Source organism: Sebastes umbrosus, chromosome 20, assembly GCF_015220745.1.
Source record: "Sebastes umbrosus isolate fSebUmb1 chromosome 20, fSebUmb1.pri, whole genome shotgun sequence".
In the NCBI taxonomy this organism is placed as follows: Eukaryota; Metazoa; Chordata; class Actinopteri; order Perciformes; family Sebastidae; genus Sebastes; species Sebastes umbrosus.
Window position 1 is genome coordinate 20,983,060 of NC_051288.1, and position 24,444 is coordinate 21,007,503.

Here is a 24,444-nt window from a genome sequence, read left to right on the forward strand (position 1 = left end):
CGTAGCTAAACATTTCTTTCTGTACGTACATTGTTTGCAGACCACAATCTGTCTGTTCTGTCACAACGAGGAAAATCTGCAGAGGGGTTCAAAAATAAAATATAGAAATCAAAACTGCCGCAGAAAGTCTTTCTTTCCCCTTTCCCCATTCGATGCGTGCTATATATTTTATCTTTAAAGAGGACCTTTTGTGCTTCTCCCCTTTCCTTTAGTGTGTTATATAGTTTTTTGTGCATGTAAAAGGTCTGCAGAGTTACAAAGTCCACACCAAAGGGAGTTAGTGTCCCCCACAGAAACACAGCTCCTGAACTGCCCTGAAACGCCTCGCTTGATTCCCCACCCGTAACGTGGTGATGTCACCAAGTAACACATTTACATAACGACTAGTTTGGCACGTCCTCAAACAAAGCTAGTTTGAGTAGAGCTGGAGCCAGTGTTAATTCTGGCTGCTATTTTAGATTTAGTCTTAGTCTTAAAACAAAAATGCTTATAAGTTTAGTCACATTTTAGTCATTTATATCCTTCACAAACTCAAAACGTTTTAGTCCAGCTTTAGTCTCCGAAAAGTCATTTGATTTTAGTCAAAAAGTTGTCTCTCCTAATTTTGTCATTTATTTTTTTTATTTAATCTTTGTCATTTTAGTCAAACTTCGTCATTATCTGATGAAAAACACAGGTCGAATGATTAAGAATGCAGCTTTGCAGTTAGTTTGAGTCCTCCTGACGGCTCTCATTTTACGTTGCATGGTTCAGTCGCACCCACTGGCCCATTATGAGCACCAATCAGCCCACCCAACATATACAAATATGCATTACTCAACCACCCGAACCCAACCCGACCCGCAAACTGCCAACTTCATGCATTATAGTAGCACAGTTGTCAGGACTGATGTATGAGTAGATTTTAGTCTTGTCTTTTTTCATCAACGATATTGCATGTTTGATTTCGCCACCGTTAGTGTTTAATGACGTCGGTGCTGTCTCGCCATCATCTCGTCTTAGTAATGGAAAAAAAGGTCTTTGACGAACATATTTGGTCATAGTTTTCATTAACAAAATTAACACTGGCTGAAGCGGAGTCCGAAGAGTTTGGCTCAGTTGACCAATCACAACAGAGAGGGCCAGCCGATCAATCAGAGCAGACTGGGAGGGAGGGGGCGGAGCTCAAACAGAGCGTTTCAGATAGAGGGTGCTGCAGAAGAGGTGCTGCAGCACAGCCGGTATAAGAAAAATAAAGCGTTTTTTGAACATTAAAGCATGTAATCATGTTCTAGTAGAAACCCCAAATACAAGTATGAACCTGAAAATAAGCATAATAGGTCCCCTTTAATGTAGATACATACATAAACCGGTATGTTTACTGACCTTTCTTGGTTACATCTGGCCACATGACACCAGATAACACTCGAAAATTCTGCTTTGAGGTTTGAAGATCTCCCTTTAAGATACAGAATCTGTGATAGAAAAAGCAAACTTGAAATTGAAAGTGCGACTCGGTCACCCCCTTTGGCTGTTTTGATTAACCAGGCTGTGTGTGGAGCGTGCCTGCCGGAGATATTTGCTCAGACTTGGCCGGGGATTAAGGGCTTCTCTTCTGGGATCCAGAGAAAAACAGAGGTCTGATCCCCTCCATGTCCCTCCGCCGGGCACAAGTGGGTGGCGACTGTGTCCGTGTGTGTGATATGTACCGTATATGACACTGTGTGAAGCCATACGTCTGCATACAGCTATATATAAGCGTGTGCACACACGATTCTGGGGTGCTCTCACTGCCTTCTTCTTCGTCTTCTTCTTCAAAACAACCTCTCTGATGATCCCCTCAATTCATCATTTCACATGGCCTATATGATGCTCATGGCCCTTCACATGCAAGCAGTGCTGGCGGGTTGTTATTGCACAGCCCACCCATCTTTTGCCACGCTCCTGTAACGTATATGTGTGCAAAAACAGGCTCAGGGTTGCGTGTATGGAGACGGGGGTCTGGATGAGTGGAGGTTTTGGTGGCTTAGTTGGAGGGGTGTGGGGGGTGTAAGCTAATTGTGTACAGGTGACTCCACACAGGTGCTCCTGCGTCTATATATGTTTGTGAGGGAGAGTGATGCCATATTGATGGAATGAGTAAAAGAAGTGGAAATATAAGAAGAAAGAGAGAGAGCGGATCAAAGAGGTTGGCAGGGCTACCAGAAATGCCTGCATGTCTTTCTGCAGCAGCTCGCCCCACCCTCTGAAAACCCACCACATGCGGTCAGCTGGTTCTCAATAGACAGACTTCGAGCTCTCTCTCCAGGTCCGTGCCATTGATATTGAGCTGAATGCTGTCTGACAAGCAGATGTTGCCGTTCCATTTTCTCTTTCATACTTAGCTTGCCCTACAGAGAATTGAGCGGGAGGAATGAAGACTCGTCTCTGTTTATTACCGTGAGGAGGCTTCGCTGAAGAGGCCCCCGCTGACCCACTCAGGGAAGAATAAACAAGCAAATTGAACAAGTCAACAAATGGACATCGGCCTCCCCTCCCTTCCCTCCGCTCCCACGACTCTGTTAAAGTCACAACATCATCTCAGCCGGCGCGCTGACGATCAGCATGAACAGACTTTTCAACAGGTTCCCTCCTCTCATCGTGGTTCCGTCTACTAAGTGCCTGTCAGTGCAATTTCTCAAATCAGTCAGCGGGCTGCGGGAGGGAAAAGAGGTTCGTTTAGCAAAGAAAAACATACAGGTGCAGCGGAGGAGGAAAGAAAAGATGGAGATGGAGAATAGAGACATCTTTACAGAAAATGACAGCATAAGCTGTGATTGATATACTGTATATACACTATTACATTAAGACTACAGTTATTCTGTTCAGTCACAGAGGCATGTTTGCTGTTTCAGTTTTACTATGAAACCATCATCAGGAGGTCAGATGGACCAGATCCCAAAAACCAAATGTGGGACGAAGAGTATGTTTGTGTGGGACAATGTGGGACACGTTACCAAGGCTGAGAGGTAGTCTACAATTTTGATATGATGTCTGACTTAAAAAAATAAACGTTTCTATTCTGCCCCTTACCTCGTGACATCTCCATGCTTTGCCCTAATGCATCCATAGATCGGTACATCTCTTTTTGAGCCGCACATTTCTTGTGAGACTCACATTAACTGTGTCGTTTCATGTCGTATCCCCCCTCCCGTGATCCCGAAATTGAAAAATAAAAATTTCACAAAAAACACTTTTTCTTTGTGGTAGTTTCCATCATATTCGGTCTAAATCTGCGTAGCTTGTGACTTTGCGGTAACTCGCATTTTTCCCCGGCATAGCATAGCAAAGGTCAACTTGCACTTGACCCACGTGTGCGCAGTTTGACGGCAAACACAGCCCCGTGATGACAGCCTTCCCTGCTTTCTTCACAGTCATTGGATGGAAGCCAGATTTAAAAAAAGACTTTGACTATGACTTGCCCCAAACTGCATGTGATCATCATAAAGTGGGCATGTCTGTAAAGGGGAGACTCGTGGGTACCCATAGAACCCATTTTCATTCACATATCTTGAGGTCAGAGGTCAAGGGACCCCTTTGAAAATGGCCATGACAGTTTTCTCAACTCATTCCTGCAGCACTCTGTAGCAGGATTCATAATTTAGCTACCCGGAGTTCTGTTTCTGTGCAAACACCCACGTCGTGACCGGTCGATCAAACCATTTAAGCCATGGAGAAAGGCTGATTAACACGTGTAGTGTGAGTTAACAAAACATACAATATTAATGTCAGTGTCTACCCAGTTTAAGTATTGTATGTTTTGCATAAATTATCTTCTTTTATGTTAAATTATTAGCTAGGAGTAAGTGCATATGGAAGCCAGGAGACCCAGGAGTGACACTCCAACTTTCTTTTGTCCCCTTCAAGCTGCCAGGAGACCTAAAATAAGGCTTCCAGATTGCGAGCGTCTTTTAAAATCCTCAGTGCCTCCTTTGACTCTCCGCCCCGGAGGCTGGACGGAGATAAGCAGAGACAATGTGTGAAGGTGTAGCGGTGGAGATATGAACGGAGAGAGGGAGTGCTGCTCTTCTGATGCTGCAGGAAGCAGCACTCTAATAACTCCTTATTACACTATATGCATGCATTTTTGAGGTTGAATCATTGGCATGAAAAATATAGAAAATAGGTAACACTTCATTTTACACGTCTGCAAATTTCATGGTAATTAGGTGATAATTAGCAAGTAACCTATTTGAAATTTCTTTAGAATTACTGACAAATTACCCCAATATTTACCTCAAAATTTATCGAAAATTACTTTATTATAAACATTATTTAATAATTATATTCTAAAATAGCATACAAGGGTTAAAATAGGGCCCTTAAGCTTGAGAAGCGGCTGTGCGCTGCTCTTCATCGGAGTTGGAAAACCGAAACTAATTATTTTAAGAAATTTAAAATAAGTGTTTTTGCTAATTATTATCTATTTATCAGCAGACATGGAAATAAAGCATATCAATTAACTTTGTATTCTTTTTCCTGGAAATGTATTAAATAAATAATGTTTATTATAAAGTAATTTTTAGGTAAATATGGAGGTAATTTGGCAGTAATTCCCCAAAAATTATTAAATTATTACTAATTATCACCTAATTACCATGAAATTTGCGGATCTGTAAAATGAAGTGTTACCAAAAAATATATATATAAAAAGGCCAGTGTAAATAAAATATTTACATATAACATTTTTTATTCAAGGAGTGCCTTAAAAATCCCGACAACTTTAAGAAAACAACAGTCACAATTAGATTGGTAATATAATCCCCCCCCAAAAACTCTATATTAGGTTCTTCTGTGATGCGTTTGAGGCACATCTGCTTTCAGAAAGTGGCTCACAATACAAGTAGACAGAAATTAGGAACACAACTCGGCCATTGTTCTCATGCTCCCCGGGATTAAAAACACTTCCACACACACACACACACACACACACACACGCACACACATCGCCTCGAGGCAAGGAAGGCCAGTGACATCAAGTGTATTCAATTCACGAGGAGGCATGTTGAGGAAATCTGAGTCACAGTTTTGGGAAGGAGTCGCTGTTTCTTGAATAACAGTGAGTGCTATCTTTGCCTGTAGCTTCATTAACTGAAGGTGGGGAAATAAAGTCACAGCTCTGGCACCGAACGCTACCAACTGTATCGCAAATATATATTAGAATAGAAATTAAAATGAGGATAACATGTTTTTAGTATAAAACAAACAAAACTCTAAAAGGCATGGGGAGCATAATAATCACTGAGGAGTTATTCAAAATACACACATACTGCTTGTGTACTTCTTGAATAAATACATTTCAAAAATACATATATTTTTATCTTTTCATATTTTTTTTTTGCTAGAAAAATGTTCAAATTTGAAAGCAGCTATGTATGTTTAAAATATGGCATTAAATCAGTTATCAAAAGCCCCTGGACACGTTGTGATTTCACCCATCTTCTTAAAGAAGCACTGCATACAATATGTCTGTGTCACAGCCAGGGACTTCAAACTGACAAAAATAAAACTCCAGATAGTGCAGGGAGATATGACGCAAATCCTTCAACAACTCAATATGTTTTTAGAAGAAAAATATCTCCGTGATTGTGGATTAGAGGCAGCTGTGATGATGAGAAATGTAACGGTGAAATATTGCATATCTGAGGGGAGACTTGGCCTCTTTCTCTCCTGTAACAGCCACATATTGCTTCAGGTTAGTGCTGAGGACGGAGTACTAGGAACACTGTTAGGGAAAACTATTCTGAGAATAAAGTCAAAATACTTTGAGAAAATATTTCAAGAACAAAATCACAATATTTTGAGGAAAGAAATGTTTGATATTCCATGAATAAAATCACAATATTTTAAAGAAAATGTGTAATATTTCAAGAATAAATTCTCAATATTTTGAGAAATAAATTACAATATTTCAGGAATAAAATCCGAATATTTTGAGAAAAAAATGTGCAGTATTTCAAAAATAAAATGAAATTATTTTGAGAAAATGTCAGATATTTTGGCAAAAAAAAAAGGTTTTGACATTTTGAGAATATTTTGAGAAATGTTTATTGCAAAATTTTGGTTGTTATATTATCATATATATATTTTATTTTATATCATATATATCATATTTTATTTTATATCATATATTATATTTATTATATATATTAATATATATTATGAGAACTATGTTGTACATTTAAAACAAACAAAATTAAATAAAAAATTATAATTGCCCAGAATAAAGTCTCAGGGTTACAAAAAAGTCATGATATTACAAGAATTAAGTTGTAAATTTATTACAATTAAAGAGAATACAGTTAGAATTTTTTTGTGAAAAGTTTATGTTTGAGTATATAATAACCAAAATGTCATAATTAGATATATTAGATTAGATTTGCATGTGTTAGCATTGCCTGGCTCTGCAAAAGTGTGAGTGTTGGGTTATTCACAAAATATTCTACTTATTTTTCATACATTTTACGACTTCATTCTTTTAAAGTTATAACTTTTTTGTAATGTTAGATTTCTCATTGTAACATTATGACTTTTCTTGAAATATATTAGGACTTTATCCTCTAATTTCCCCCCCCTCGTGCTCCTAATACTCCGTTACAGTATTTCTGACGGTCCTCAGAGAAAAACACATTCAGTCATCCCAGCCAAAAAAGCGCCCAGTCATCTGGTAGAACTTCATGTTGAAGGGCCGGTAGAAGTCCCGTAGCCTCTGCACCACCTCAGGGTCAATGTTGGGATGGGTCCTCCCTTTGGTTTTGCCCAGGCAGTGGGGCTTGCTGCTGCCCTCGGCCTTCTTGAGGCACGGGAAACCCTTGGTCTGGTTGAAGTAAAAGTGTTTGTCTGTGATGATCCTCTTGAGCCCCAGGAAGTCCTGCACGCGGCCCAGCTCTCCGGCTGGGTCGCTGATCAGCCGCTCGCCGCTCACGAACAGGATCTGCTCCATGGGGAAGTACTGCAGCCAGTTGTCCAGGTGCTTGGCGTAGATGCCGATCTGGATGGCGCTCCACGAGGTGTCGATGAGCCCCGTAGTCCTGTTTTTGAAGGTGAGGCTCTCGAACGAGGGAATGTCGGGCTTCTTGGACAGCGTCTGCGTGTAGTCCGAGATGGCCCTGGTGACGGGGTCCCTCACCACCACGATCAGCTTGGTGTCACGGGACATGGCGGATATCCTGGCTGGAGCCTCTCTGGTCACAAAGTAGCTGGGGGTTTTCTCCATGGTGATCTGGCCCTCCAGGGTCTTGGGCATCAGCTCCCTGCAGAAGAGAGAGAAAAACAGAAAAAGGAAGTGAGATATTTGTTTGACCTGCACTCCTGACTGAGCAAGTGTCACAGTTGTGCAGCCGCTCTTATTACAATAAACATTACAACTGGACGAACTCGGGCTATGTCATCAAAAACTTTGAATCCAATCAATCAAGAAAAACAGTGGAAACAGTTTATTTATTTGATCTCTATCAGGTGTCTTTTTCACCGAGCTCAATTAGCTGCCGAGAGGTGTGACCAAACGTTGAAGACATTCTCGTGGTGACAGTATGCAGATGCTCCTTAATGTGGCCGGAGGGCTGATGAAATCAAGAAGGGGACTCCCCCGGGTCCGTTTTGAAAGGGGGTGTTCTTCACTCTCACATGGCGTGAAAAGAAAACTGTCAATCTCTATATCCATACTCTAGTGCTGCTTATAAAATATTGATATTTGAGCCCTCCCAGCATAATTGATCACCTTCCTGTCTTTCGCTGGTTGCAACAAACGGTGGAAGAACTTCAGTAAAGTGTTTAAGCATTGCAATGTCTCCTCTGGTGGATAGATAGAAATGTTCTTGTGGTTTAATGTTGTATTTATTTGAAACTAGGGCTGTCAAAGTCAACGCGATAATAACACGTTAACGCATATTTGTTTTAACGCCACTAATTTCTTTAACGCATTAATGTAGTTTGATCTTTCAGAGGTTGTAGCGGGCTCAGTTTTAAAGCTAGAGTAAATATACTAGTATGATATGAAACTAGAAAACCTAGGGATCCATTGGTACCAATCATGTCATACTAGCTTGTCGCCAAGGAGAATAAATAACGCTCCAAATGTGTGCTAAATTTTAGTGAGGAAAAACTGTCATGGCCATTTTCAAAGGGTTCCCTTGACCTCTGACCTCAAGATATGTGACTGAAAATGGGTTCTATGGGTACCCACGAGTCTCCCCTTTACAGACATGCCCACTTTATGATAATCACATGCAGTTTTGGGCAAGTTATAGTCAAGTCAGCACACACCTGTGAGGGTTTCTGGACAATAATTGTCATTGTTTTGTGTTGTTATTTGATTTCCAATAATGTATATATACATACATTTGCATAAAGCAGCATATTTGTCCACTCCCATGTTGATAAGAGTATTAAGTACTTGATAAATCTCCCTTTAAAGTACATTTTTAACAGATAAAAACTGCATGATTAACTTGCGATTACATATATTTATCGATTGATTGTTATAAACAGTTCCACACGCAGAGTAGTTAGAGTAATAAGTTGGTATTTAAATGGGTTCACCTCCTACTGATGAGTACAGTAAAGACATAACCCTGTGTGTTCGAATCCTTTCCGCCACTAACTCACAAAAAAAGATGGGAAACCAGCTGATCCATTCGTCCACACCAACCCTCTCTCTCTCTCTCTCTCTCTGCTTTCCTTCTGCCCAGCTGCCTTCAGGACACTGACCTTAAGCAAAGCGGGTAAAAGCAGCCCATGAATGATTAACGCGCCCTCCCTCTTGCCATTTAGAGCCTCTGCAGAATACAGCTTTAAAATTCACCAAAGTACAGAATGCCGGCGTTAATTATTCATCTGGCTTGGGCTGGTGCCGCTTAAAGCGAGGACTGGCGCTGACAAAGTGGCCCCGGCTGCTCCCAGGGTGACGCAGGTTTGCCACCCCGTGACAGAACTACTGAGACCCTAAAGGAGGGAGGACCTATGAAATGTCTGAACACTTCAGTCTGTCGTTTAGAGGACCACGCCGCGGTCAGGATGTGTGATCAAAGTATACAGCTTCTTCCTGTCTTTTTCCTGATGTGATGGGCACCGTTTTTTTTCCCTGCTGGTAAACAATCACGCTCCGTTTAACATACACAGAATGAAATGAGACAGAGGACACTGAGATCTGTGCAGAGGACAAGCTTTACACAAACATTTATAAAAGACACCAGCTGTCGTGATGAACGTCATGGCTGGTTTCACTGGCTTTTCCCCAACAAGTCCTCCAAATTAAAACAACAAAATACAGTTTTTAATTTCCCTCCAGAATGAGAAATATAAGCATTTTCTGATGTGATGCCACTAGGTTTGGTTAGGTACAAAAATGACTTGTTAATGTTAGGGAACGATTAGGGCTGCTCCCTCTTAGTCGACGAAGACCAAAACAACCGCTTAGTCGACTAATTCTTTAGTCTTTTTTTATGCTTTTTTCATGCTGAATGACTTTTTTCCAAGAAACTTACGAGCACATTTCTGGTAAACACAAGATTTAAAGTGATGCTTTTGTTTGATTCTTGGTGGAGAAACTCAGTCGATTAAATCAACTAATAAATTTGTCAAGAGTTAGTCGACTTGTTTGAGGATTAGCATTAGTAAAGATTGTTGTCTTGGTTAAAATAAACCAACTTTGACGTAGAAATCGGGAAGCGATCAGTCGTCCCCCCATTTCAAAATCAGACATTTTGCTGAGTCATTTTAACCGCCTGGACCTCCACCTTCTGCAGACTTTGTGGCACTAAACTGTCACTGTGGAGGTGGGCATGGTTGGCATTCAGCTGCAGGAGAGCAGAGCCAGGTGAGTTGATTGGTACAAACTGTCTAAACATGCTGGACCTCAGACGGCTGACACACACACAAAGGAGACGCAGTCAGGTTATCGTGAACCGGAGGATGACGGTGAATATTGTCAGTTTGGAAGTGGAACCTTTTGTGTCAGAGACTGAGCAACCAGAGGAGCGTTGCACATTTGTGTTGAAAGTGTGTGTGACCGTCTGAGGTCTGCATTTAAAGGGAGAGTGTGATTAGACAACGAGCACCAGCTGTGCCAATCAACTCACCTGGTACTGCTCTCATGAGCCTCCCCGCCCAACACCTCCCTCTTATTTTTACTGCAGCAGCCCTTACAAAGTATGTACTGCTGCATGCAGTATGCATACAATTGGGACATACTACTTCATCATAACATTGCGCCTCTGTGCAGAGGATTGTGGGTCACAATAGCCAGAATTTGCTAAATTGCATTTGCTTTGAGTCTCTTTTCTCCAGTCAACACTCCAAAAATATAATTTTCCCACTTTATTTTAAGGACAGTTATGGAACAAAATCAGTCCATGATCAGTTATGACAGTAAAACCATGTCAGAGGAAGAAACCCAAACTGCTCAGGAGTCACGATTACTGAGGTGACAACACGAGTGTGTCTTTGCCGGGCTTTAAAACAGCTGCCGGTTGAGCTCAGCGTATGAAGTGAAACCGATCTAAAAGCCATAAGTCAATACCTTCAGGCCAATGTCAAAACACATCCGTGCTACGTGGCTGAGTGGATCAGGAGGTCAGCACAACGGGGGGACGCGCAGGAAGCGGTCGATAAGAGCAAGAGCGGCAACACAGGTGCACCGATGTCTCGACATCCGCCTGCAACATTGACCATCGCCTGACCTCCAGAGTCCTCTCAGTATCCACGAACCTCTCCTACAGCTGTGTAAAGAGCAGCGTGGACAAGTCTCCTTTCCTCTCACATTAGCTCTGCCCCATCGCCCCGGGAGTCCAGAGTGAGGCGGGATAATGGCGCTTTAAAACCAGCCCAATGCCACCTGGGACCGCATGGCTGCTAAGCTGACAAGCCGATAATAAAGACTCCCAGACGCCGGCGTGCAGGTATAGTCTTCCTGACGATATTGGCAACATGTCGATTTGGGATCCGCTAGACTTCTGAAACAGCCCGTACAATACCACAACTTTATGACGCAAAAGAGAACATCATTGTTTTATGAAAAAGAAATGAGCCCGTACTAAAGGAAGCATCCATATTTAATGGCGTGCGTCGAGCTCGTTCTGCGGTCGATGCACTCACGGCGGTGGTGTGTCGGTGCGAGGGTACTCTGGGGGGATTTTCAGGGTCAGTGAGGTATGTGGTATGGTGTGCAACATGAAGACAGACATGTTTGGCAGTCCGAGTACGGTTATATGTCATAAAAGCACTCATGTATCCAGGTTGATGTAACTTTTATAGTTATTGGGTTTCATGTTCATCTGTGGAGTGCAGGCTTATGAAACAGATACTGATTAAACAGCATTTAATTCTCTTTCTTAGGCAAATTTAAACAAATTTTAAATTATTCATGATTATATTTTATTCTCAATTCATTGTTTAAACGAACCACCAATTTAGCACTGAACTTCTTTAACATTGTTGGACAATAAAGAAAAAGATGTAACAGAACCAGAGGTATTTTATTTCACGTATTCTTCTTCTTCTCCTTCTCCAGAGATTCGGGAGTGTTACGTTACTACCGGCTGATGTAGCTTCCAGCCTCAAGCACAGATGAGGAGTGAGCTCCACACATACTCCATATTCTTTTTCAATTTAAAACTTGTAGTTTTCAATCCCAGTTCCAGCAAAGCAGGCATCAGGCAATGGAAATCTTTAGTCTCAGGTTCCTTCAACAATGCTCTTAAAATAAGTATATAAAAAAGGGGAAATCACACAGGTAAGTGTAAAAGCAAAATGATAATCTAAAGCATAAATAATGCAGTTAAATATAGGGCTTAAATATAAACATGAGTAAATATGAAATAGTAATGTAAATGTAAACACATCTTCATCTTCAACACAGAGTATAAAGTTAGCAGTAACGTTACAGCTGTGAATGTAGCAGTGCAGTGTGTGTACAGTTCAGGCGGTCGGTGAATAAATGCCTCATGACCCAATCCAAGCTCCCGTGTCTTGCTGGCTACCTGCTGGTTAAAGTGAAGTTGGGTTAGCCCCGAAGCTAGCGACAACTCACCAGCACTGACCTGCAACCAGACCTCCAACAGGAGGTCTAATTTTATTATTTTTATTCAAAATGATAGATTGTTTTTAATTTAAATCTCTTGAAGAGCCCAGTAATAACATTGTGTGTTTGTGAGTTAACATATATGTAACCGATTGTGTTAAATGGGCATATGATGTCGCCTCATATCGATCGCAGGCCCCTGAAATGAATCATGGTAGACTTTGTGATATAAGCAAATATTGTATTGTTGTCCAAAGAATCAATATACTATTGTATCGTGATGAAACTTGTGATTTAAACCCCTAAACACAAGGTGACGTCTTCAGATTAGTGTTCATTTTGTCCAACCAAAAGTCAAAAACCCGAAGATATTCAGTTTACAATGATATAAAACGAAAACGAAAAGAAGCAAATTCAAGGTTCACTTGGTTACCAAGCCTAACCGTGTCCCATTACATTGCCTCTGGTCTTGGGTTTGCGTCAACATGTTGGCGCTCTCTCTCTTGCACACGGGTAGGTTTTAGAAAGGGCTCGTATTGGATTGGTTTCAAAAAGCTGCTAAAACAAATCCTCAAATCTGAGTTGAGTTGCATTTTTGCCAGATAGATTATATTGTTTATTACTTTTCTGTGACTAATGCACACCAACGCTGTAGAAGCAAAGAACTTCAATACTCAACTTTTAAGTTTCAGTTGGGCAAAGGAGCAAGAAAAGCCTTTTTACAGATTTACAGTAAGTGAAGTACACTGGGGTATTTCTTTTCCATTCCGCAGCAGAAGCATGCGGCGCTCCCTAATGAAACTTTATTGGCAGGGTAGGTGATGTAACAGATGACAAACTGTCCAAGTGCTTGATATTCACTGCAGCTCCAGATCCCGCTTTGATGTCTTCATTGCGCTGCTAAAATACGACTCCCTGAGCACACTGAGGCATGAAACACAGGCAGCGGGGATCCACTCATGAAACAAGACGCAGACCCCGACCGAAATAAGAAACACGGCGCATGAACTCTGGCCTCGCTTTAAATCAAATCCACCGCTTTGACGTGCAGTTAAGTACTGGAGAGGAACGAGTATTTAGGATGACGAAGAACATAACAAACAGCTTGTGTACATGACAGAACATAACACATGTTGTAATTGTAACGTCATTCCTCTCATATGGAACCAACTAGCTGGAGAAGGATGCCAGGGCTCATTGAGGCAGCTCTACTCCCTATTAAAAAACCAAATCCAATGTACACAGTAACGTGCAGCACATCACTCAATGCGTCCTTTGTAGGGCCCGTCTATAAAGCAACCACTTTGGAATAAAGGGCCTGACGCATCGCTGCTTTCGTTTCCCCGCTGAACGAATTTTACTCGCAAACTAGCTCAACTCTGCCGTCGTATACAGGCTGTGACTCATGTCTGCCTGTTATATAAACGGCAAAAAAACACACCATAAGGTCTTATTTACTGTAAATCGGGTGCACGTTTAATATGACAACATGATATATGAATTAGGGAGAAGTTAAAAACTAACAAGTGATCAGCTGAATGGGCTATTTCCTGGTGTTATCCCGGGCCTTTCTAGAAAGGCCGCTTGGATCCGAGCCAATGTCTGTCAATTGACGGGAGTTGTAAAGACACAGAGGCAAGTGGGCATGAGTGCTGTCCACTTTCTCCCCCACAAGCCTTTGATTCATTTTTCCTCCTCCAGCAGGGAGCCCTGGCAGGCATAACTCCACTCCCACAGTGTTCCCCTGCCACTACCACCAGATAATAATCTTGTAATTGGCTCAATATTTCTGCTGTTTGCAGGCGCAGCAGAGGCCAGCGCCGCTGACGGCGGCTTGGACTCGCCAGATATTTTCCAGGTCAGCGGATGCTAGCGGAGGTCAGAGAGAAAAGAGGCGGAAGGAGGAGGAGGAAGAGAGGGGGGTGATTTAGAGTAATGGCTGCTGTGCGGTGAGGTGAAAGCCTCTGAGCTCGGAGCTTTACTGCTCAGCCGGCCTCGTGCAACACGGCGACAACCTGCGATCGCAGACAGCGCTGCCGCACATACAGAAGGAAACAGATGACGTGGGATGTTGCTGTTTAACAGCTTCTGTAAATTACTTTGGAAATACTAAAGTATGACAAAATGATTGCTAACAGAGAGGTGAAGTCCAGCCCCTTCTGGTGGACTACCAGGAGATCTTACTTCGGAAAAAATATGTACAGTAGTCAAGCAAGAAACACATTTTTTTTTTTATATTATAAAAAAAAAAATATATATATAACTTCTGATACGTATTTTCACAGTTTTATACTTCAGTTTTACGACAAACTGTGGCTTTCGTCACTTGCAAAATTATGCTTTAAATTGACAAATATCATATGTGTGATTCATACCACAATTCAAACGGGATCAAAAGATTATTTGTCTCTCCTCGTAGACTCTCGTACATATTTTTCCCCAAAATAACCACCCCTGGGGGACACCGGAAGGGGAGGGACTTTGCCCTCTATTCACCCTTCGTATTACCCAAATTTATTTAGGGGTGTGCAATGCAATGTGGCCTTCATCATCATCATCTGAGGCTGAGAGATCCAGCTGTTTATAATGCAGGGATTACAGGTGTGAGCTTCCCAGCAGCAGACCAGGATAATCGTCCGTTTTATGACCCTGACAGTCTCGGTCCTCCAGGATCAGTCAACCTGACCTTTTTTTCCCTCCACTAGATGCTCATGCACTGTGTCACCTTTGCCAGCACACCTGCACTTTACGGCTCTAAATCCTCCCCCCCTCCTGGACGTTTAAGTACTCCTCCAACGCGGCTACACAGGATTACTGCCGTCTGAATCGCACAGCTGAGTTTTCTGTCGTTTAACAGCTAAAGCAGATCAGGGACAAACAGTGTGCAGGATTTTTTATTCCCACCAAAGGACACATCTTTTGATTTTCCTTCCTGGTTGAAGCTGCGTCAATCATTGAAATCACCTGTTGATTGTAATGAAAGCTTGCACGCTCTCAGCTGCCCTTGTTAAACGAGTAGAGAGCACCGTTTTAAAGGAAAACCTCAAACTGAACTGAACTCATCATACTGATCAATTCTGACCAAATTCTAGCTACATATATTTCGTATGCCTTGGTTCACGTGTGATCCAAAAACAAAAAAGAAACATAAAAGCAGTCCAAAATGATGCAACCTCGGCCATTATTTTAGGTTTTCTTCACATAATTTACTCCGAAGACAACTGAGAGGGTTAGTTCGGATTTTTTTAAGTGGATTTGTATGTATACTCCCGTGTTCTGTAAGTTAAAATGACTGTTTTTGTGAATGTAGTCTGGTGGCTTTGAAGAGAGCGATATAACACAATCAGTTCCCCGTCAAAAAGGGTCGTTTGACGGCGAGACAACCCGTTTCGACGGGGAACAGAAGCCGCTATATCGTTGTCTTCAAAGCCCCCAGACTCAATTTACAAAAACAGTAATTTTCACTTGCAGAACACAGAAGTTGCTGGTCTACCGCTGCATTGATCAGTTAGTTTGTGTCACTGTGTGACTTTCTGATCCAAACTAAAGTGGCGTCCACAGCAGTACATTACTTAGCTTCTGTAGAACAGCTTGGGAAAATGGCATTTTGATGCTAGTACATACATACTTTGACCAAAATGTGAAAGTTTGGATTTGAATAAATAAGGAACACAGCTACAGAATGATAAAATAAATAAATAAATAAATAAATAAATAAATAAATAATGGATCCACCCTTTAAGAATACAGAAACGAGCTATTTTTTTAATTAAGCAAAAGCTAATTCTCAAACAATTTGCACTTCTGAGTTAAGCAGAATTTCATCCATGGTGGGCTCTTAGAATAAAGAGTGAAATCAGAGTGGTACGTGGGAACTGGAGGGGGTAGGAAGCAATTTTGAGAGACATACAATTACAAGATAAGAGTGTCGTCTATTCTTGGAAAACAACATGGGAGGACAGGGTCTTCTGTTTTCCTCTGGGAAATGACATGGTTTTGATAAAGAGTAAGTAGGAAAGGAAAGAAACCCTGCACGACACTGGGGACACACATAAGATAACAATGCCACTGCGGATGAAAAAACGTTGAAACTGTTAGCTTTTTAAATAAATAACAGGAAATTCAGAGAGTCAGATTGATGATTGGGTGTGTTTCAAATTAGATGCAAAAAGGGGATGTGAATGGATTTCAAAAGCTTGTGGTGGCTCTGTCTGGCAGGAGAGCAGGAAATTAGACAGCAAATGGAAAACTTGTTTAAAGTTAAACCTCAGTGTCATTAATAAAACAACTTTGTTAAAAACTTCCCAGTGATATTAAGAGACAAGTGGGGAAGTTTGCGGAGGATAAAGCGCGCTGTCCTCCCTTTTTAGGCCGTGATGGAGGGAAAAATAATAAAGGAAAGTTAATCTACAGAGTAGATTGAAGAAAAAGCAACATTGGAAATGCTTTAAAAGCCCACCACGTCATGTTGTCTAATCTCATTTGTCTTTAGATTCGGTCACATTTTCTGGCTTGTTGCCATCGTAATTAATTTCAGTTGAAATGTCCGACTACAGTTGGAAAAATTCAATTTTTTCATATACACTCAAATATTACAGACCTCATAAATAATGTCTAGAAAGAAAAAAATAATCAGACCTATGCGATTTGTTACTGAGTGAACTTGATTATAAATGGACTACAAGAATAATATCATACGCAGTAGTAAAAACATTTTTTTTCATGAAGTCTGGCATAAATAAATCACTCTGCTGGACACTCGCCTCACCACGGAGCATGGACTTTTTCCTCCCTTTTTTTTTCCTCTCCATACAACAACCGCTATGCGATTTAGTAAAACATTTATAGAGTTAGCTTTGCAGTATGTTCTTATAAATTTATCAGCAGTGTTTTTAACAGAATACTTCTTTCTTTTTTTCCTTGTGGAAGTCCCCGGTTTATTGCATAAGGGGGAAAAAAAAAATAAGCTTTATCTTTCTGGCAACGTGGTTGTGAATTATTCACCCTCTCTAACTGTGGTGGAAGAGTGACTGAGGGAGGCAAAGAGGCTGCAGGACGCATTCAAGCCGTCCGAGGCCTTTTAGACATCGACCAGCAGATCCAGACTGCATATCAGCAGAGAGGACAGGGGGGTGAGAGATGGAGTGGAGAGGGTGAGATGGGTGAGAGTGATGAGAGGCTCAGAAAGAGAGATACCTCAAAATAGAAAGAAGAAAGAAAACAGGCGCAGACAGAAATATCCCATTTATAACTGGCATTTTATCCGACTATACTTTTTCCCACACTTAAAGTAGCTTTTAAGATGTTTAACATGCTCACCATCTTAGTTTGCTGATTAGCACTAAACAGAATGTTTTTCCAGGCATTTGTCCATAAACAGAAGTAATGAACAAATTTGACTTGATGATGGCGCTGGATAAAAAGTTCTGGAATCACTATTGTTATTGTAATTCATACTGAGGCAGCCCTGTCTCCTACAAAATTACGTTCCCATACAACTAAACTGCATTCTCTATTACGTTTCAGGGGGGAAAACTACTTTGTTAGGTTTAGGCAACAAAACTACTTGGTTAGATAAAGTAAAAAAAACATCATGATTAAAAATAAGTGAACAATGACTTTTAGTTTCACACAGGGCACCAACAGCAGTCTCCTCCTCCTACAAACGTATTTGTGATACGTCAAAAACAAACGAAACAACAAACAAACGTTGGAGCCGGGCTCCTGTTCATTCCTATGGGAGTTGCTCAGTGGCGCATGAAGCAAAAAAAGCTTGACTTCCGAGTATAGAGCGAGCCCGTAGAGCAAGAAGTAGCGTTCTCTTTAACTCCGCCTCCCAGCCCTCGCTCCAGCCTCGGTCTGGGTCTCATTCACATGAACAGAGGAAGGGAAATAACTCTGGATTCAGCTATTAGTGCATTTTACAAATTTTAGGACCTAATGATTTAAAAAAGGGCTATTGGAGTGTTCATACTGGGAAGAACCTAAAAAAATCTATCTATCTATCTGTTGAGTTACAGACGTCTCTTTCCCAATGCAAGTCTATGGGAAAAAGTCTTTTTGGGCCTAATGGCATCACGTGAAGGACACAGAAGTTATAATTCCACCGTTTGTCCACTATGTAAAATTTGCGGGCTATTAGAGAGAATACAAGTTTAAGGCACTTCAGCATCGGCTTCACTTTTCAGACCCGGAGGTTGCCACCTGTCTAACTGCCATGTATAGTAGGCAACACTCCCGTGTATGTAAGAATAATTTCAAACCATTTACTCTCTGAAGTCTATATAGGTCTCCTGTAGCCTGAGGATGTTTATTTTCTCAGATCAAGTCAAAACTGAGCACTAATTATCTGTAACATTGTTGGTGTTACAGTGATTTGAGTGAATTATAAATGTGGGTTGGAGAAATAGTTTTAGGTGGTTTGAGCAATTGAATTTTTATCCTCCCACAATGCTTCTTTGGTGCTTTACACCTGGATTTTCACGTGGATAGGTGCGTTGACATGTGATCGCTGGAGATGCATTTCAATAGCAGGCGGTGAGAGTAAGCCGAGTAAAAGCTTGTGTCCGAATTAGCTGAGATGCGGAACCGATTCTGATTATTGCCTGGAGAGTCTGAAAAACCCACACAAACTGAAAGCGAGCCAGCGGAGACGATTTTACATTTAGTGATTCACGTTCCATTAAACCAAATTACTACAACCACTAAATATATCCCCAAACAGCAGCTCTGTATCGTATCTACTGCCATCACGTACGTATCTCTGAGTGGATTCTCAGACACAGCGGGCACATTACTTTTTCATATTTCTCTGACCCACTTGTTCACGGAGTTTGAGACGGAGCGTGTGGAGACGACACTTCAGCGGGATCGGCTTTGGCAACAGCTCAATGCTACTTTTCTTTCTGCCAAGTCAGTTTTTTAGGGTCTCAACAGCTTGTGGGAGATAAGACACCTTAACTTGGGTTTAATACCAAAGCTCATTTTCAAGGTATTGTGTCTCTTGAATGGTCGCTTACACACTGAAGGTGGCTTCATTAGGAAATTTCAAGTGGCCCTTCTATAGCCCTCCTTATCCGTTCTCTATAGTTTCTAGCACTGAAATAATCCGAGGAAAAAAAAAAAAGAAGAACCACTTGCCTCAAACGGAAACCAATTCAATGGGTATTTAAATTCTACATTTAAGCCTGATTTGAATACAAAAAAAAAAATTAAAAAGCCCTGTGTCAAATGCGTGAGAGCAAAATTAAATGTGAATTTGTTCAGAGCCAAATGGAAGGCTTTGAGGGGACTGCTCTGCGATAATTACCCATGACAAAAGGCTAGGGCTTTTGTCTTTGGGACCATTACCATGGTGATTTTCAAGCTGCTGAAACATTCAATATAAACATTTCAGTCTGCTGAATATGCCACATAGACTGTCGCTTGAACAGATATCTGTTACGAGCCACATTTCTGCTGGCACAGATCCCTCCTGTGTGCCTCTGCTGTTGTTGAGAGAAGAAGAAGCAACTGAAATATTAGAGCTCAGAAAAAAAAAAAAGACTTGTGATTTAAAAATATAAAAGGCTAAAGTCCGATAACTAAAGCCCAGTTTCAGATCCTTCTACGCAACACGAAATGATGGGCTGGCAAAAAGACAATCCCTTCCTCCCCTCTGTCTTTGTATACCGAGAGACACTGAACATTTCTCCTCGGCTCAGTGTGATGATATTGATTTCACCAGTAAAGCATCTGACATTTTTTCTTTTTATTGGGGTGAAAACTCCCAAATGTTCAGCCTATTGTCTACGTTGCTGTAGTGTACTTTCATCTGGCATCTTCAATCAAGCAACAGCCCCACGAGGACGATTGTGGTGTTGTTTCTGCTCTGCTGTATCCCTCAGCTCTTCTTCTATGATCTAATATGTAGGCGGCTTATTAAACACGAGTCTTGTTAAATCACAGATGAAGGTTTCATTATCAATGCAAGGAAACGTGAGCAGATTCAAGAAGACGTGTCATATACACAAAAAGCTTTTTGGTCATTAACGTCTTGGGAACGCTCTTAAAGGTACAGTGTGTAGGATTTGGCGGCATTTAGCCTTGAGGTTGCAGGTTGCAACCGACTGAAACTTCTCCCGTCCAACCGTGTAGAACTACAGTGGCCGACGCAAAAGCGTGAAAACTCGAACGGCCCTATCTAGAGCCAGTGTTTGGTGTGTGGTCGTGTCTAGAAGGTTACCCCCAAGTTTCGAAACTCTCGCGAGATGGTTAAAGTGATAATTTGGATATTTTGAAGAGGGGTTGTATGAGGTACTTATCCATAGTTGGTGTATTACCTACAGTAGATGACGGTCGGCACGCGACCAGCTTCGATAAACAGACCGGAGTACCGACACCAGAGCAAAGCAATACAGTGCTGTGGACGGGGACGGCAGAAAAACATATTTTAGCCAGAAAAAAAAGAAAGAAAGGCCCACCTAAAAAAATGTATATCCATTTAAGTGTACGCTATATTTAGAATATTTTCACCGGTTCATCTTGCCGTCAGACAGCCCTTTCCTTCTCCTTTCAGATGGGAAAATAAACTGAAAGTGAAACTTATCTGTGCTTTCTCCAAAGCCAGCAGGCTCTGATGACAAAAACAGTATAGATACATTTCATTTTCAGTTCAGTACGTCGTCGGAAAATATTCAAAATATATCCTATAATCCTGTTTGTTTCTCGATGCTGGGGGCCGTCCGCCATCTACTGTAAGTAATACACCTACTATGGATAAGTACCTCATATAGCCCTGCTTCCAACCACCAAAACTATCAATTTAAGGTTAGGCACTGACCTTGAATCGTTAAGGTTAGGTCGCACTTTTTTGCAACTTGGAGGTTACCTTCTAGACACGACCTTCCCATTCTGGGCTACTGTAGAAACATGCCGACCGACTCCTTTTAAGAGGACCCACTCCGTATGTAGATATAAACTGTTAATTCTAAGCTATCAAAGACGCAGCAATTCTTATTTTCAGGAGATTATACACTAAAGAAAACATAGTTATGAATATTATATTCCATTTCTGCTTCCCTAAATGTTACACACTGTTCCTTTAAATGCAGTAGTGCGTTCAAGTATGGCCACACCTACAGAATGCATCCAGTGCACTGATACAATACAGTATAAATCATGCAGCAACACGCACGTCTGCTATCATCTTAAGTTAAAACCTGTATAATTATTTTTGTCAGCGTAGTGTGTGTCCTTATCAAGCGTTGCTCCATTAACCCCTCCTGCTATAAACACCCTGAGACAGTGGAGGTAATGATAAATCGCAGTTTATTTCAAATTTCTGAGCCACTTTTAATCCTCAACGGTTTTTGGCTGCATCTGTTTTCCATTAGAGGGATGGCGGTAGGACTTGCTTTGGCTTGTGTTTCACCAGAACGGTCGACTAGCATCCAGCGGGGAGCTCCTGTAAAAACATCAGTGTCATAGTTACCTAAAGGGAGGAGCAGTTTAGACGTTTTCCCTGTTGTGTATCATTTACAGTACAGATAAGGCTGCAAATATTAAATTTTTTTCAGCAAATCCCATGAAGAAAACCAACATGTTAGTCCGTCTCTTACTGCTTTCTGACTTCCCCATCCTGCCTGTGGTACTCAAGCCTTTTGGTTTCTATTGAAAGACATAAAGGAGAGAATAGTACATTTCTTGGGGACTATTTTCAGCTGTGGATTAATAGTCATTTGGTGCACTGGTAAGTGTTTACGGCAGCAGGACGATTGATTCCAGATAAACTAGAATCCCCGTGTTCATCGCAATGAAGTAAATGTCACCCAGTGTAACAGTATTACTCAGATATACGTTTATTGGGCTTTGAACAACAATGGAGGTCTATAACACGACACAGTGGCTGCACAGACTACTTGTTAGTAGGATCAATTCCAGAGGTGTGAATTTTTACTTGCATCACGATTCGATTACGATTTACCTGTCAACGTTTCAAATGCACAACGATTCTCGATGCATCTCGATGTATTGCATCCTCAGTTTTCTATATTACCGCACATGGCTACAGATGACGGCTCTTTTCCAGTCCTTTTTCAGAGCTCATGAGTAATGGATCGCTGTCGGGGTGTAAAGACCATTTCAACCAATATAACAAATCGTGTATACTGGAGAACACCGTCAACCCTGCCTTTAATAGCCGAACTCAGAGTTATTTTCCTTCCTCCGTTCATGTGAATGAGCCTCAGACCGAGGCTGGAGCGAGGGCTGGGAGGCGGAGTTAAAGGAAACTCTACTGCGCCTGCTCTATGGGCCCAATGGATGCGGAAGATCGCCGAAAGATCCGGGTACTTTATCTCTTGGCTCGAGCCAATTTGGTTTCATGCGCCACTGAGCAACTCTCATAGGAATGAACGGGAGCCTCCGACGCTGTATCCAGTTCAAGATGCATAATCGTCCATGTCCGCATCGCGATGTATTTCCACACCTTTAATCAATTCATTGTTGTTTTTTGTCTTTTCATGGAATTTATTGACAATAAAAGAAATATCGAATACTGTCAGCCTTATTATTTTAAACAAAGCTGAAGACAGAGGTTGATCTCTAGAAAACAAAACACAAGATTAAATCCAGAGGAGAGAGAAAAGGGAGGACTGAGGAAGAGCTGGATGTGGCTGCATGACTGTACTGTGTGTGTGTGTGTGTGTGTGTGTGGTTGCTGCTACACTATAAATCAGACCGTGCACATTTCCACAAGAGTGAAAGCTTGTGGAGATGATGTCATCCTCAAAACCAAAATCTTCCAGAATATCTGCTTTAATCTTCAACAACATTTCCATCTCAGAACCACAAGCACAGGTAAGCAGCGTATCACCGCACTGATTTAATACAGTCATACCGCACTGTACCACACAGCACTATTAAAAGTATGACAGGTTGAAAGCCTCTTGAAAGAGCTCTGACTGTAAACCGCCTGGGATTTTCTAAAATAGAACGACTTCTGAAAGGGAGTCATTGTCCTGTTCAAATATAAGCATATACTGTAGAGAAGAAGCCAAAATTAGTCAGGTAGTGTCTCAGCCAACGGCGACGTCGGGCTTTGGCAGCGCTGTGAACTCACAACATCATTGTGTTTTTACTCCACTACATCACAGCAGAGAGCTCGGTTTCAGCTGCCATCGTGTTGAATTGCATTACAGTTTTTCTTACAGTACTTTGTCTCAGGACCTGAGCGCAGCAGAGAGGGCAAGAGGCAGTAAAAAGGCATCGTTTCCATATGAAACGTGATAGCTGTAACGTAATGAAAGCCAAATATTTGACCAGTTTTAGGAGCACAAGTTAAACAAAAAAAAGTTAACAAGATGGCAAAACAGTGCTGCACATATTCAACACATACAAAACCTGAGAGCTGCTTAGGCTGAGTAAAAAGCAGATAGACAGTGTGAGATATTGGGAGAGGAGAGGGGTGCAGGGATAAGAGTCAAGGCGGACAGCAGTATCGCGGAGTGTAAAAGTGATTATGCTGTCTCCATGCTCTCTTCCTCTCTGTCTGCTGCCTTTCCCCCATTTCATTTTCTCCCTCCTCCCTCCATCCTTTTTTACTCCCAGGCTCAGAATACAAAGCGCCTGGCACCATCACATCGCTTTTCCTCGTCTTCGTGCCAAGCCACAGCGGAGCACACACCAGCGAGCTCGCACCCTCTGCTGCCACCGCAGAAGAAGAAGCAGAGAGGGGGCAGAGATTAGCGTGTATGAATGCCCCCCCGTCTTATCGCTCCTTTTGACATAAACTCATTACAAACCGGCTCGCTCAATCTCTCTTTTCCCCCTAGATCGTAGTGCCAGAGATGAAGATTATGTTTCCTTTACTCACGTCTATAGGAGCTTTTTTTTTTTACTTAAACATCCTGGAGAATTAATAACGAGCTTGGTAATAACAAGTTACCGAAAATGATTTATGCTCCACCGGGGATGAGAATGAATGCAGTTCGAAAGAGGCGGGCGGGGAGGAGTCGGGGTTAAAGACATGGTCCAATGCGTGATTTCCATTTTGTGTCCCTTGCATTATCCATTAAATAAATAGCCCGGGGAAAATGGAACTTGGTAGCTGCAGCTCGTTTCTGTCGAGGCAGCAGTGCTGTGCATAACGAACAGGTGATGGCGAGGTGTGTGTGAAAGTGCCATCATGCTATCAGCACCAGTTGCACAAACTCCAAGATTGATTGTAAGCAGCGCCAGCGAGGTGGGGCGCGATGGAGAACAGGTTGTCGTTGAAAGAAAAGGTGAAAAATTACCCACAATGTCACGGGGGGCTAAAGCGACACGGCATGGCTAAAGCGGAGCCAGCGGTTGCCCGGGGCCGGGCTGTGACCCAGAATTCAACAGAACCCCCAGTGAGAAACCAGGAGGCCCCGTGACGGCGGAGC

General features: G+C 41.9%; 1 protein-coding gene across 1 annotated transcript in view; it reads right to left on the bottom strand.

Annotated features, from left to right (window-relative positions):
* Positions 1–6,224: 6,224 nt before the first annotated feature.
* LOC119478966 (heparan sulfate glucosamine 3-O-sulfotransferase 3A1-like) overlaps positions 6,225–24,444 on the bottom strand; it is a 42,196-nt gene continuing 23,976 nt past the window's right edge. Inside the window, exon 2 of the mRNA XM_037754066.1 lies at positions 6,225–7,271. Within this exon, the coding sequence (XP_037609994.1) occupies positions 6,650–7,271 (622 nt within the window). The 3' untranslated portion in view covers positions 6,225–6,649. The remainder of the gene's footprint in view (positions 7,272–24,444) is intronic.